Here is a 15,384-nt window from a genome sequence, read left to right as displayed (position 1 = left end):
CAGAAGATGAGAACTGGGCCAAATGTGCCCAAGACAGGCAGAGACAGTGAGACAGAACCAGCCAGTTAGCTGGAAAAGAGGCAAAAAGCAAGTCCTCAAGTGTCTCCTTTCCATCATTTCCCCTGGTCTTGTTGGACCAGTCCGCTTTGAAGTAGGGAACTCTGTTAGCAACCCCAAGCAAAAGAGTGAAGCTACTCAGTCGAAGATCTTTTTCCTCCCTCCCTTCAGCCATGCAGAACACAGAGAGATGCGGCTGTCACTTGACACATAGGAACAGTTTCCCATGGGATTCCTCAGTTTGGACCCTTTCTGAAATTTGCTGCGCTTGCCTTGGTGGTTTGGGGTCGTGCTGCGAAGCAAAGGCAGAAGGCCGATTCCAGGCAAAGAAAGCAAGGGTTTGCCCCGTGCCGGTCCGTGCCGTGCCCGGGCAGCGCCCCGGGAGCCGCCCCGCCCGCGCTGTGCCCGCAGCCCCGGCTTTGTGCCGCTCGTTCCCGCGCGGGGCCGAGCGCAGCGCCCCCCTCAGGCCGCGCGCCGCCGCTGCAGCTGCGGCCGTTGCGCTGCGGCCGTTGCGGCGCCAGTGGGCGACAGGCGCGATGGCCGAGCTGCCGCTGCCCGCCGGGCTCGATGCCAGCACCTTCCCCGCCAAGCTGTGGCGCCTGGCGAACAGCCCCCGCGTCCGCTCCGTGCGCTGGGACACCCAGAGCCGGGGGCTGCTCATCGACCGCGCCCTCTTTGAGCAGGAGCTGCTCAGCCCGCCCGGCGTCCAGGGGCCGGCCCCGCGCACCTTCAGAGCCACGCAGTTCCGCAGCATCGTGCGGCAGCTGAACCGCTACGGCTTCTACAAGGTGCCGGGCCGGGCTGGCGCGGCTGTGCCGGGCGATGCCGGGGCCTGGCTCCACTACAGCAACCCCTGGTTTCGCCGCGACCGCCCCCACCTCCTGCTGCGCATCAGGCGCCGGAGCACGGCCAGCAAGCACCGCCTGGCGCCCGGGCCGGAGCGGCGCAGGCGCTCGCCCTGCGGCTCCCAGCAGCGCCCCCGGCAGCGGCCGCGGCCGGCGGGGCCGGAGGGGCGCGGGCGGTTCCAGCCGCTGCCTCGGGAGCGGCCGCCGCTGCCGGCAGGGCGGCCGCCCAGCGGCTTCTTGCCCCTGCACAGGGAGCGGACGCTGCCGGACGGGCGGGAGCTGCGCAGCCGGCGGCCCAGCCGCTTCCAGCAGCCCCCCAGAGAGCGGCCGCTCCTGGCCCGGCGCCCGCCCTGTGGCTTCCACCTCCTCCACAGGGACCGGCCGCAGCCGGCCCGGCGGGACGGGCCCAGCCGCTTCCAGGAGCTGTACGGGGAGCGGCCGCTGCCTGCCGAGCGGGAGGTGCCCAGGATCCCGCCCTGCGAGCTCCTCGGGCTCTACGGGGAGCCGCTGCTGCCGGTCAGGCGGGAGGGGCTGAGCCGCCTCCAGGAGCTGTACGGGCTGCAGCCGCCGCCGGCCGGGCTGCCGCCCTGGGCTTTCCAGCAGCCCCACACGGAGCGGCCGCCTCCGGCCGCGCGGGAGCTGCTCAGGATCCCGCCGGGCAGCTTCCAGCAGCTCCAAACGGAGCAGCAGTCCCCAGCCCGCAAGCCATCAGGTAGGAAAAGTGTTCTACTGCCCTTGCTTTTCCCAAAGGTCATGAAAAGTGACCGTTTGAAGTATTTCCCCACAACGCTCTGTCATTCTCGGATAGAAATTGTCAAACCTACAAGGGAGGGGGACCTGGAAAACCAAAAGAGTCTCTGTCTGGTTTTCCTGTGTGCTTCCTGTGATGTTTGCTGCAAGGCAGCAATCGAGCTCTGTGTCCCAAAGCCACATTCTGGAGCCTGACCAATGTGTTTGGATTCCTGCAGGCACACCGGGCAGTTCAGCCTCCAGTGCTCCACCTGGCAGCGCTGCTTGTGCAGCATCGACGGCCTCCAGCGGGTCACAAAATGCACCTGGGCAAGAGGAATTGCCTTCAGTGGATCTGGGCCTTCAGGTCGAGCAAATGATTCGGGAGATCAGGAGATCCATGGCTGAAAGGTCTCCCTTTGCTCAGGTAACTCCATTGGGTGGGTATGAAGGGGCTGGGCGGAGAGCTTTTGAACGTTGCTGCAAAGGTTTCTTTAGTTGAATTGATTTCATGATTATTTAGTGATGGAATTCTTGTTGTTCAAGCAAGACTTCTGAAAGAAGAGGAATGAGAAAGTTTCCCCCCCTTAGTGAGGATGAGAGGCGTGAGCCTGTGGTGGCCAGGTTTGGGTGCTCCTTTTGCTGGGAAGAATCCCTGGTGCAGGGGCCTTTGTGGTGATGCTCTGTAGGTTCTAAGAGGCTCTGTGTGATGGGAAAGAAGAGAAGAGTGTGGGGAGAATTGCCACTGAAGGCAAAGTGTCCCCTGCAGGGAGGGGCATGCGAGAGGTGCCTCTGTTAGAGCAGCAGACGTGGGCTCTGCCTGTTTTGGGTGGGAAGGCCAAGGCAAAGCAAGGGCTGGGCTGCAGCTGCTGCTGCTGCTGCTGTGTGAGCTGTGCCGAGCCGAGCGTGCAGGCGCTGCCAGAGCCGTGCTTGGGGATGGGCTGGAGCTGCAGCTTTCTTGTCCTCTCAGTAGCCTGGTGCCTCCATTCCAGTTTCTATCTGGCAAATCCTCAGCTGGGCAAACTTGCCAGTCTTGCTCTCCGTGTTCCAGAGCTCAGGCACCTTCCTCTTGGGCATCTCTGTGGGAAGAGATGTGTGCTCCCATGCAGTCCCTGCAAAGCTGCAGCTGGATGTGACTGTTCTGCTGTTCTGCTCAGGGCTGTGGAGGGAGGGGCACATCCCTGTGCCAGGAGCTGGCAGGACTCCTTCCTTAGTGCCCACTGCATGTGTTCAGTGTCAACTTTGTCAGCTTTGGCAGCTTTTGGACTGTGTTTGAGAAGTCAGTCTTCTCCACTGTTGAAGGCCTTTGGGGTGCAGACTTTGTTAGGAACAAGGGATGAAAGTGTGTGAGCAGTGGAGCTTTTAGGGGGCAGAAGTGTTGGTTTTGAGGCCCCATGACTTGTGTGATTGGTGAGCAGGACAATGATGATGCTGGACATGAAAGGGTTAAGGACTCCTTGAAGCCCAGGGGCTGCTTCTGTGTGGAAGAGCAGTTCAGTCAGGGACCATGAGTCCTTGTGTTTGCCAGATTCCCTCTTTGACTTAGGAATCCCCTTCCTCTTAACCCTTGCCTCTTCCCAGCCTTGCCTGGAGTGTTCAGTTCCTGTGTTGGCACTGGCCTTTTTGCGTATTATTATACAACTTTGCCAAAGAATTTCTCTGTTTTGTTTAATATGCAGACCCACTGCCTGCTGCAGATATATTAGCCAGGAAGGGCAGAGTCAAGGTGGAGTGTGGGATTTTTTGGGATCCCCAATATCTCATTGCCAAGTGTGATGAAGTTCTGTCTTCTGTAAACTCAGACACAGCAGTTTTCAAGAGCATTTTCTTCTTCAAGAGAAGAAAATGTGGCAGGCTCTGATCTACTGTGTCCCTGCAGAAAACAGTAAGTGATCTTTGGGTTTCTTTCTTTCTGGTTTTCTTTTCAGGTCAATCTTAGTGTTGCCCCTGAGTCTTCAGGAGGGGAGGCTGGGAACAGGGCTGCAGCAGAGGGAGCTTCACCTGGCACCGAGAGCTGCAGGAACAGTTCCCCAGAGCCCGAGGAGCCTGGTAAGGAGAGAGCCCACACTGCTTTAGGGAGCTCTGAGGCGGCTGCTCTGAGCCTGCCTCTGGCAGGAAGGGAGATGAGAAGAGTTGAGTTCCTGTCTGCAGGGTTGGTGCTCCCTGGTGCCTTTCGTTCAATTCCTGCCCTGGCACAGCCTCCCCGAGCCCTGCCCTCCACGCTTCTCCAGAGGCACTGACACCGAGTGCTGTGCTGTGGCCAGAGAGCCGTGAATAACCCTGACCCTGTGGGAGTTGTGTCACCAACCCGGGTGTCCCAATTTTGAGCTGAAGTCCGTGGATGAGTTTGCTGCAGGGTGACAGTGCTCTGGAGGCAGCACTGAGTGACTCTTGAAGCAAGAGAGCAAAACCCCAGCAAAAAGTCAATGTAGAAGTCTGAGCTTTTTGTCTCAGCACATTAAATCAATGTAGGACCAATCTGCTGGTAGCCCTAGTGAGCCACGTTAAAAATACAAGCAGCAGAAGCTCAGAGGCCAAACAAATCATAAACCACAAGGATTTATGATTTGGAAAGGAAAAACTTAACTTACCCCAAATTAGCGAGAACTAACAGGAGAGAGAGAGCACCTTGGATCTGCATTCTTGAGCAAGGCTGGTGCAGCCTGCAGGCCTCATGGGGAGCTCTTTCCCTCCCAGCTCTTCCTGCCAGAGCTGATGGTCGAGTTGAAGCCGCTGTTGCTCACTGCAGAGGGCAGTTTGTAGGTCCCAGGTAATGGAGCTGGTTCATAACCCAGCTCACAGCACCCTTCAGCTTCAGCCGTTTCAGTGAGGACTGAGGTGTCTCTGTCAGCACAGAGGGAGAACAAGGCTGGGCTTCTGTGTGGGAAGAAGCTGGGACTGTCTGAGCTTCAGGCTCTCGTTGGTGCCATTTGCACTGCGGGTGCTGAGACTCTATCGGGATACTTCAAACCTTTGGAGGTTTTGCAAACTTGGAATGCTCCCTGTTCTCTAAAGAGCAGCCTTCAAACTCCCAAGTGAGAGTCTGCCTTTCAGGTCACCTTTTACAGTCTTTGATAGAAAGGCAGTTACTTCCAAAAGGAGAGATGCCTGAAGGCCTATATTGACTCAGTGTTCCTTTTGCTTCCCAGATTCCATCTGATCTACCTCTCCAGGAGGGCTGCCTTGCGTGGGAGGAAGGGACCGAGGGAGAGCCTGTGACCATCGGGCATGTGGAATCCCTCTGTTTGTAGCTAGATTTATAGATGTCTATAGTTATATATCTATATAGTTATTTATAGTATTTATACTCTACTTATTAGTTACATATAGTATTTATAGATTTATACAGTTGTGTTTATAGGTGCATGTATTTATAGATCTGTGTAAATTTATATAGTTATACATATGATATAATTATATTTATACATAGGCAGTTACAGTTATAGATTTGCAGTTATAGTTATATATGTGTAGAGAAAAATTTATATATATATAAGTTGTATTTATAAATGTACATAGTTATATAGTTAGAGATATTTGGGTGTTTAGATACATAGATTGATGTTTATATAGGCCTAGGCTGGATTCTAAGCTCCTTCTGCCCTCAGCCACCTTTTTAATCTCTTGTTTTTCGCCCTGTGCCCCCTCTGTCCCCTCCTCCTGTGCTGGCTCCAAGCTGGCGGCCGGGCCGGGCGGAGCAGCAGCTGCAGCCTCGGTGTCCCTGGAGCGGTCTGTGGTGTCCCTGCAGGCCCTGTGCCCTGAGGAGCTGCTGGAGGACGGTGAGACAGAGGGGGCTGAGGACGCTGAGGAGGCAGTGACACTGAAGGGACGGTGACCTTGAGGTGCTGGTGGGACTGGGGGGTTTGGGGGAGCAGAGGGCGAAGCGGCACTGAGGTAACAGGGAAGTGGCACAAGCTGAGGGGGTTGGCAGGTCTAAGGGGACAGGATGGATCTGAGGGGACTGAGGGGCGTGAGAGGACTGTGGGGGTCTGAAGAAACTGAAGGCGGCTGTGCGTTTTCCAAGGGCATGGCAGGGCTGAGGGCATGGAGGGGGCCAGCAGGGTGCACGGAGGGGTCTGGGACTGCAGCTCTGCCAGGCCTTGGAACCAATTCCAGAGCCTCCACTTTTGCCACAGCTGCCCTGAAGACCTTGAGAAGAGCGGAAGAGTGACGAGAACCAGCAGGGAGAAGCTGAAGGCCACAGCGAGAGCAGCGAACGGGGACCTGCTGCTGCCGCCCGAGACCCTGGGTGAGGCCCCAGGGCCGCTGAGGCAGGGTGGGCGTGAGGCTGGCGTGGGCTTTGGCCGCGGGCACTGGCCGGCTGGGCAGGAGCGGGCCCTGCCCGTGCTGGGGCCGCTCAGCGCGGCTGCCCCGGGCGGCACAGGGGCTGTCCTTGGGCAAGGCAGCTGTGCCGGCAGGGCCCGGCAGCGGTGCCGGCTGTGCCGCGCTGCCGGGGGCTGCGGGACGGTCCGGCCGGGGCTGCGCTCGCCGCAGCCTGGCCCGCTGGGCCTGCTTTTTCTTTCTAACCCTCCTGGGGAGGCTCTGAGATTTCTCTTCCCCGATGGAAGCGCAGGTGCTGCCAAGGGAAACGTCCCGATCCTGACTCGGTGTTCCCTTTGCTTGCCAGGTGTCCCATCTGCTGTCCCCGTCCAGGAGAGCTGCTCTGCACGGGAGGAAGAGACCGAGGGAGAGGCTTTGATGATGGGGCGGCTGGAATCCCTCTTCTTGTATCTCTGTTTAAAGATGTATGGACTTGCTCATAAGATAGTGACCATTACATGGATATTTATATGTAGGTTGCTATTTGTATAGGCATATTTGTATATGTATGTTGTTATATTTATGGGTGTATGGTATGTATATATATACATATATGTTTGTAATTATATATATGTGTATATATCTATCTAAGTATATATGTATGTCGTTATATCTGTGTTAAGTTCTGTTTCCTATGTATACTGTTTTCTAGGTATCTATTTCTATTGATGTAGTTATAGGTATATGGCTACTTAAATAGGTATAGTAGTATTTGGTTAGGTATATATGTCTATTTTTATATTTTTCTATGTATATTGATCTATTTCTAGGTGTAACTATATTTACATATGTGTTGAGATGTACAGCTATATATTTGTATTGATTTAGTTGTATGGATATGTAGATTGGTAGGGTTGCCTATAGATAGGTTTGTTGTATGTATCTGTTTTTATATATAGTATGTAATATCTAATATTTAATCTATATTTCTATCTGTATATTGTGGTGGTTATAAATGTCTTTTTTCTATTTCAATATGTGTTTATTGAGTTATTAAATATTGAATTTTCTATTTAAATATGTGTTTATTGAATTATTAAATATGCTGTTTATTGAGTTATTGGCATAGGGCTAATTAGAGAGGGATATTGATATTTTTCTACTGATATATGGGCTGTACGCTTGTAGTAGTATGCAATAAATTAAGTTGTTAACCTTCAATTGATCTTTGTGTATAGTGAGTTGCTGTAGAGGTTGCCAATAAATTAATTCTTGTTAACGGAAGTTGGTATTTGTATATTTTTACCTTGCATTGTTGTAGAAATCTAATAAAGAACTTTTTTTAACTTGAAGTTAGATCTGTAGAGTTCTATATTGTCAGCGCAGGTGTAGCAATCTGCAATAAATGACATTTGTCAGCTGAGATGAGTGTTCTGCCATTTGTGCTCTCCAAAGCAATGGGCAGATGTCGACGTGAGGACGCCTGGAGGCTTTTGGCCGTGAAAATCCCCAGCCGTGCCCAGCAGATCCCCCAGCTGCAGCCAGGCTGGGCAAGGGAACGGCACCTTTGGCATGGCAGCAGAGCCACACGTTGGCTACAGACTCGCTGCAGAGGCCTGCTGAGAAAACGGGACTCCCCTGAGCGTAGAACTGCAGCCAGGAGCCACCCGGCGAGCAGAAATCGTGCACAATGAGCACAAGAAAGAAAATGTGGCCAAACAGATGGGATGATACTGTGGGAGCCTGATTAGATGCCCTAAATCACCGCTGTCTAGGCAACAAGAAAGTGTATCAAATTCCTTCCATGAAAGATAGGATTGCACTTTCCCCTTCATTTACCTTGCTGTGCAAGTGGAAGATGTCCTCGTTACTGAGAATTTTTGCCCTTCAGCACCTCCCTCACTCACATTAATTAAAAGATTACGTCCTACAACGTGTCACCATAAATGAAAACAGCCCTGGCCTCGTGACAGTGTTTGCAAAGTCTTCCCTCCTCCTGCCCCTTCCTGTCCAAACTCTACCTGAGGTGAGTGAGAGCTCCAGGAATTCAGGAGGGTGCAGTACCACCACAGGTGGGAAGGTTTTGCAAAGCTTCCGAAGTATCAGGAAACTCTGGCTTCTTCCCCTGGAGTATTTTTCTGCTCATGAAGGATCTGGGAGGACGCTGTGCCTCCAGCTCACTCAAGTAAAGTTTGTTTTCTTCATGGCTTGAGTAGAGGAAAAAGAAAATTGTAATTTTTAAAGTGAAATTGGGGGTTTGGTGCAGCTGAGTTTGCTTCACGATTTGCTGTGGAAAGTAGAGTAAAAGCTTTGAATTCCCAACAGGAGCTGACTACCGGCCCCCACAGAGACTTGAATGAGGCCCAGGTGTGCTTGCTGCACACTGCTGGTCCAAGGGAAAAGTTGGGAAAAAATCCCCTTTTATTGCAGATGGAGCCTCTGTGTACTGTTGTCTGAAGGGCTGTCTGTGGTAAAACATGGTAATCCAGCCAGCAACTGTGGATATGGGAGCTCTAACAGCAAGCTGCTTCTCCAGAGCGAGGGACAGGGCCAGCCCCAAAGGCTGAAAGGTGTTCTGGGGACTGGCGGAGGTACTGGAAGGCCAGGCTGTCCTTGTGCAGGGATGGCCTTCAAAGGGGCCTTCACACCTTGTGCTGCTGGCAAAGGGCAGCTGGTGGCCTTCCACAGAACGCTGCTTTTGTCCAGGTCTTGGAAATGTTCCAGCCAGCATCAAGTCCTGCTGCTCACACCAGCCCCTTTCCAAGCAGGAGCAACTTTGTGTAGGCAGCCTGACAGCGTAGTGGCAGGAGAAGAAAATACGCAGCGGAGTGTTATCAGCTCTCTGTCAGAAGCTGCATCCACAGTCCCTTATCTCTTCCAGTTGTCTCAGACGTGGAGGAAGCAGCGGTAAATCACTGATCCTGGAAAGGAAAGCGGAAGGAGCAAAGGCAGTAGCTGCTCCCTGGGGTCTTGGGAGCAGTGAGAGCCATCCAAACTAGGACCATTGCTGGGTTGTGGAGATGAGAGTGACCAAGCCGGCAATCCTCTGCATGCGACTGCAGCCATCTGTGAATAGGAGCATGGAAATCTGACCTTGTAAAACAGAAAAGGTGTCCTTGGGTATTTGCCCAAGCTTGGATGTGGTCTGAGCCACCTGGGCTAGTGGAATGTGTCCCTGCCCATGGCAGAGGGCTGGATCTAGAGTGTCTTTAAGGTCCCTTCCAACTGAAGCCCTTCTCTGTGAATTATAAACCATCATGACAAAGAGAACACAACAAATCTGCGTTCCCTGCTATGTTATTGGAGCTTGCTGTAGTCACTTGTGTCACCCGGAGACTGCTTTGTATTTGGAGAGATTGTCATGGTCCTGCAGTATCTAGGTGTGACTTTCCCCGGTTCCGAGCGACAACAGATGCCAGAACAGGCTATTTGCAAGCACAGAATTGGTTAAGCTGCCTGTGAACCTGATGGCAGAAGTGTGTTGGTGTTATTGCAGTGTTTACCCTGGACAGGTGATAGTTGGTTTTCGTTCTGAACGTGCAATGTTCATGCACAATGCTTATGTATGCATAAATACTGGCTTTAAGTCCAAATTCCCTCTTCACACAAGGACGTGCAATCCATCAGAAATATTTAACAAGGAGCCATATTAGCTTTGGGCTTGATGGTATGGCTTGTTCAAAGTGTGTGACGAGTAATGGTAGCCCTAAGAAATACCGCTCTTGTTAATTTGGGTTTATCCTTCATCAACCCTCTTGCACAGAAATCACGTACTTACAGCAGAGACTAAATGCAATTCCTTAATACAGACGAGAATTGTGCAATCCAGGCAGATTAAAGGGGGAGTGTTCTGTTGCTGTGAAAAGACAATCTAGATAACCTGTTTGCTGTACGTCCTGGAGAAGGCTTTGCAGTTAAGAATGAAAAGGAAAAACCCGTTTCTCTTTCTTAAGACGTGTCTCGAAAGAGCTTTTTGTATTACCAGAAGCAGCTACACTGATATTGACCTGCACAATTATAAACGCACAACAACCGCTTACATAACTTAACCTGGCCATGATTTTTAGCTGCAATTCCAAAATCTCAGAAAATATGTTTCTATACTGTAAACAATGAAGGAGAGCGGAAATACCAACATTTCTCATTAGCCTTTTGGCTTGGAAAGACCATTTAATTTATGCTCCCTTAGCTGTCAGCCTAAACTCGGCTGTGCAAACCTTAGGTTTGTGTTGGGCCTTATGTACTTCTTTAGCATCAGCTTAGGTGCAAACCTGGTATAAAACCCTCCAGGCATCACACTGATTTAGAGTGACAGAACTTCACTCTTCCAGCACGGAATTTCCTTTCCTTTACTTGCTCCTGCAAGTCATCGCCACAGTGGAAGTGGAATCAGTGCCTCGCTCTCTGGATGTGGTAGGATTTTACACCTGTCCTGACAGACAACAGGGACGCAAATTTGTTTTCAGCATACCATTACATCTAAATCTTTGGTTTGAGAGCAAAAGGAAAATGTTCATCTAAGAAGTAATTTTTGCCTGGATTTTTTGACATGAGGACAACCTGGGGTCTGCTGGCAAGAGCAACACTGTCCCTGTGGGTATGAACCTCCCTGAAGGATGAAGAGACTGTTGCCACAGAGGTCACATCTGCAGGATGAAAACCCACCGTGCCATTAATTTGATGCAAACTAAGCCCAAGTGGCCCAGCTCTTCATCCTCAGCGCGGACTTGCCATTGCAGAGATGTTATTAGCAGACTCAGCTCTTGTTTACAAGTGGTGTTAAATTGTCAGACAAGTCAGCCAGCCCTCCCTCTCTTGTCCTTCTTGGCCTCCGGCTGCCCAGCTGCTGCTGAGAAAGGGAGAGGCAGAGTCCTTCCAGGTAAACAGAGATTTCCAATGGGTACAGACTTTCTCCTTTCTTTTGTTTTCCAGTGACAATAGAGGGGTTTGTCTTCAATCTCTGTGTCAGCAGGGAAGTTGTGCTTGCCCATCATGCCTAGGATCTGAACAACTGTGATTTTTAAATTTTTAAAAAACCCAGGGTGACGTGACCTTCTTCAGGAATCTGGAGAGAAGAGTCAAAAGGGATTCCTGGAATGGTGTCATAAGCAGACAGTGGTATTAAACATATTTTGATAAAAAGGCATAAAAGCTCATAAAGCGTATAGAACTGATGTAAAGCTAATCAAAAAGAAGTATTTTCTTGTAATAAACAGTGAGGATTGCAGATCACAGGAAAAGAGGTTTCTGGTGGGAGGAGCACAGGTTTTAAATGTAGGACCAGCTCTTGAGGTTTGATTTGTTTCCTCTTTCAGACTACAAAGAAGTCTTGGTGTTCCTGAGTAGAATCTGGTGCCAGAAGTTTGAGAATAGGGTGTGATGAGATCACCAGAGTATTTTACCTGTATCTAGGAAGAAGCCCTGCAGAGCTTCCCTTTGGCTTGGATTGAAAGTAGAAGTCCTGTTTTTACCAAGAATATTGGTCTCTCTGTGTTTCGGACAGAGCAAAAGAAAACAACAAACTGCCTGAAGTCTAAAGGTGAAGTGTGTCACAGAGGGCTAAGAGTTCACCAAGGCAAGAGAGCCCCATGTCATTTAAACTGTTCTTTCCCTAATAACAATAATTTCCCAGTCCGTGTTGATTTCATCAAGCACCAGCAGAGTAAGTCAGATTCTCTTTTCTTGTTCTGGCCTTTCACATATCACTAAGGAAAGGTGAGGCTGTGTTATTCTCAGCTAAATTTTAAATTCTTCAGAAATCAAAACTGAATTCAAGTCAGGTTCATAAACACTGTAACTTACAGACTTCTTAAAAGCTTGTATCCTTTTATATTTACCTGGAGATTTGAGCTCATTCCTTGACAAGAAGAAAAGGCTACGTATGGGACTAATCCTTTTTTGGATACGAAACAGTTTTCAGCAGAAAAGGGGAGAAAAAGGCCTTTGAACACATCTTTACTGACAAGAAAGGTGGCTGCTGCAGCAAATACTTATCAGGTCAAAAAGGCATGGGCTGTCATTTTCTCTTATTACGTGTGCATGAAATAGTGGTATGAAGCCTCTGTTTTCAAGACTATAAAAACACACAGTACAATGTGAATCTCTAGTTAATGTCTTTAACAGTGCAACTTATGCTGGATTCTAAGAGCTCTGTTTAATTCCTTTAATGCTCTGATTGTTCCTGTGAATGTTCAAAAGCCATTAACCATAGCACTCAGTGTTTGGCAGATATTTGGTCTTGAAGGAAAACTTTTACTAATTTTTTTCCTATCTCTTTTAAAATTCACAGTGTTAATAGCAAGAGCTAGAAAGCAAAAGCATGTGGGAAAGGGCTACTTATTGTAGCAAACATATCTGTTGTCAGAAAATGTCCTTTAGATAAAATCAGAATTTCAGAACTCTATCCACTCCCTCTCTCCCTCTCTCCCTCTTTCCCTTTCCCTTTCCCTTTCCCTTTCCCTTTTCCTTCCCTTTCTCTTTCCTCTTTCTTTTCCTTTTTCCTTTCCCCTTTCCTGTTTCCCCTTCCCCCTTCCCTCTTCACTCCTATTGTCTCTTCTTTTCACACACAGAGGCTTTTATCATCTGTCCCCTTCCAAGTAATTTACCACCCCTTCATTAACTCTGCCAGATGCTGTTTGAAGGTGTTCTCTGCATTCGCTGAGAGGCTCTCACAGCACTACCAACAACAGCTGTGAAGCCAGAGCGGCAGAATTTGTCATTGCTGCCCCTGGAGTGGAAATACCAGTAGGAGCCCATGCTCTGCCTCCTCGTGCTGACAAATCCCTGGAATCCCTTCTGCTGTGCTCAGGGTCTGTGGCAGCACTACCAGAGAAGACAGAGCATGTGGCAAATCCTCAGGGACACCTTGGGCTGTGGCACTGGACAGCAGGACCCTCTCTTGGCCAATGGTCAGTTCTGCAGAGAGGTATTGCCATGCTCCTCAAAACACTCCTTTCTTTTCTGGGGAAATCCCTTCCGCTTCCGTCACTTATGACTCTGAGGGGGGCCAAAGACTCAACGCTCTTTTCCTGATAAAGCAGATGATGGGCAGTTCTTCAGCCCATGGAATAACAAATAAATTCTTTTGACCTAAGTAGCCTCCAAGCACATACTTTGCAAGGGAATTACTTCCCCACTCGTGGTGCACTCTCCCCCTTCTATTCTAACAAAATCCCAGTGCTTGCTGCAAACAGCCCAGGATATTTTCATGAATAGCTCATAAAATGGCTCACAATCAGCCTCTTGAAAAAAGCAAAGTGTGTTTTCTAATACAACCAATTAGTTCGAGTTTTGAATGTTTTGCATTTGCAACTGAGGCCCTGTAAGCAATTCTAATTGTTGTCAGTAGGTGAGGTACTTATGAACAAAGAATTAAGTTTTACATGGCATTTCCTCATGGGTAATGATCATAAAAAAGAATGGATGTTCAGAGGGTGTGTTCTTGTAATGTGATATGTTCAAGGTATGACACACACATACACACGCACAGAGTACAACACTTCTCCTTTATACTTTTCTTTTATAAATACACAGTTTTAAGAATTTGTAATTTTTATTTGGCACAAAAGGCCAAAGATTCTGTAGTAAACACCTGTCTAGCCTCCTGGACCTCCAGTTTGGCCATCCAGGGCCATAGGGTGCTACTTCAAAAGCTATTTTTCAGTCAACAGTAGCACACATAGGCTCCAGGGCACCAACCTGCCCTCTTTGTGTGTCTTCCACAAAAGAGTTTCTTCCAGTTCCCAAATGTCAAAAATTACGTATTTTTGCATGCAAAATAGGATGACTTTTGCTGATATTAGTAACTTTTCAAAGGGCCAAAGCTGATTAAGATTTCTGAAGTTTTACAAAATAGAGATGTAAATGTCACAAAAAGCATAGTAAGAACGAAGGTGTAATCATCCTGAAAAAAAATCCTCTCTTTCTGAAGTATTCATAGAATCACAGCTTGATGCAGAGGCAACTGACGCCGCCTTACCCTGCCAATGAGCCATGCTGGAAATGCAGAGCACGTCAGCCCCAAATCTGGTTCTCTGGCATGTTTTTATGTGCAGTTGTCTCCAAAATCTGCAGCAGCACAAGCAAAAGCCACAGCAAAGCCCATTCTGAGGATGGCTTGCGGGATCCTCCACACCTCTTCCGACTGCACAGGAAAAGCAGGTTCTCCCACAGCAGCAGGCTGGTGACTCTCACATCCCCTCAGCCTCGTGCTGTCACTGTGCTGTACCTTCTGTGTTCTGAGCCAGGAAATGTGACACTGGTGCTACCAGGGACATGATCTCTGCTTTGGCCAGACACTGCAGTGTCTCCAGGCTCCCCTGGGCTCTGTCCAGCCCAGGCCACTGCAGCCCTGGGGCAGCTGTCTCACAAGCAGGAGAGCACGTCCTGCTTTGGTGCAGCTTCTCTTCAGCTCACAGTGCCAGGAGTTATTTTTGGGGGGGGTGAAGCCCCGTGGCTGCACCGCTGCTGGGGCAGAGCGCAGGGACAGCACAGGGACAGAGGCCAGCCTGGGCACAGGTCACCGCAGGGTCCCTCAGCTTCATCGGGTACAGACAGTTCTGGAGACAACAAAATCCCCAGAAAAACTGCAGAACTGGGAAGCAAGAGGACAAAAAGGAGCCTGTGGGCAGACTTTGAGGAGAAAACCTGCAAAAACAAACTCAGGTGGACCCAAGGCCAGCTAGGAAGGGGTTACCACCATCAGTGTGTACCCCTTCCCGAGGCAGAGGAGGAAACTCCCACCAATACCATCACAAACCTCCCAGCAAGAGAGCCAGGACACTGATGGCTCCCTGGGAGCCCCAGGCTGTGGCTGCGAGCTGTGGGACCTGGGAAAGCGTTTGAAGGGCCAGCACAGCACAGGGAGGTGCTGAGGGTGTTTCTGTGCTCAGTTCTCACTGCTCTACCAGGGCTCTTCAGCACCAGTTCACCCCAGGGCTGTGTGACCGGCACAAGTGCTCCAGGGGTGACACCATCGCTGTGTGTTATTACAGCTCCTGCACACACTCATAAGCCAAATGCATGGCATTTTTACCAGGCAGTTCCTTTTTCTTTTTGAGAGTAAGGAATTTAAAGGGTTTAATGGTGATTTATTTGATTTAGACGTTTTGTAACGAGCATACTGAAGTAAGAGGTTGGCACTAAATTTTGAATCAATGCCATAATTATAGAATGCGTTCCCAAATGAAGTCAATGAATATCTATTATTTTCTACTCCCCTTGTTTGAGCTGAAATGTGACTTGCACTCCATTTATTGCAAAATAGGAGACATTTTCCAAACCTTCTTAACATTGATTAACAATGTTTACCAATCTTTTCATTTTAACCTAATCTGCTCTTTGAGACCAAAATATATATAAGCCTTCTGAACAAAAAAACCGTTTAATTTTCTGCATTTTAGATCACATCACATCTAAATTCCAAGTAAAACATGTCTGAGCTTCACTTCTCTGTTTCTGACTGCACCCTGCCCTATTCAAAGGCATCATGCAA

The 15,384-nt window shown here is 49.6% G+C and overlaps 1 protein-coding gene and 1 long non-coding RNA gene across 2 annotated transcripts; both read left to right on the top strand.

Moving 5' to 3' along the window:
- Positions 1 to 593: 593 nt before the first annotated feature.
- LOC125320297 (fibrous sheath CABYR-binding protein-like) lies at positions 594 to 4,801 on the top strand. The gene is made up of 4 exons (XM_048292432.1): positions 594 to 1,614; positions 1,871 to 2,058; positions 3,560 to 3,680; positions 4,781 to 4,801. The coding sequence occupies exons 1-4, from the start codon at positions 594 to 596 to the stop codon at positions 4,789 to 4,791; spliced, it is 1,341 nt and encodes a 446-aa protein (XP_048148389.1). The 3' UTR covers positions 4,792 to 4,801.
- A 574-nt stretch (positions 4,802 to 5,375) lies between these two features.
- On the top strand, positions 5,376 to 6,478 carry LOC125319366. Its single transcript, XR_007200686.1, has 3 exons — positions 5,376 to 5,410; positions 5,768 to 5,880; positions 6,259 to 6,478. It is a non-coding gene; the product is annotated as an uncharacterized LOC125319366 (long non-coding RNA).
- The last annotated feature ends 8,906 nt before the right edge of the window (positions 6,479 to 15,384 follow it).

Source organism: Corvus hawaiiensis, chromosome Z (assembly GCF_020740725.1).
Source record: "Corvus hawaiiensis isolate bCorHaw1 chromosome Z, bCorHaw1.pri.cur, whole genome shotgun sequence".
NCBI lineage: Eukaryota > Metazoa > Chordata > Aves > Passeriformes > Corvidae > Corvus > Corvus hawaiiensis.
Note: the sequence above shows the minus strand (reverse complement) of the source record. Positions and strands in the feature narration are given on the sequence as shown.

Coding starts and splice junctions, on each gene's coding strand:
- LOC125320297 (XM_048292432.1), top strand. CDS start 594: ATGGCCGAGCTGCCGCTGCCCGCCGGGCTCGATGCCAGCACCTTCCCC. Junction 1,615..1,870: donor CCCAGCCCGCAAGCCATCAG/GTAGGAAAAGTG, acceptor GGATTCCTGCAG/GCACACCGGGCAGTTCAGCC. Junction 2,059..3,559: donor AAAGGTCTCCCTTTGCTCAG/GTAACTCCATTG, acceptor TTTTCTTTTCAG/GTCAATCTTAGTGTTGCCCC.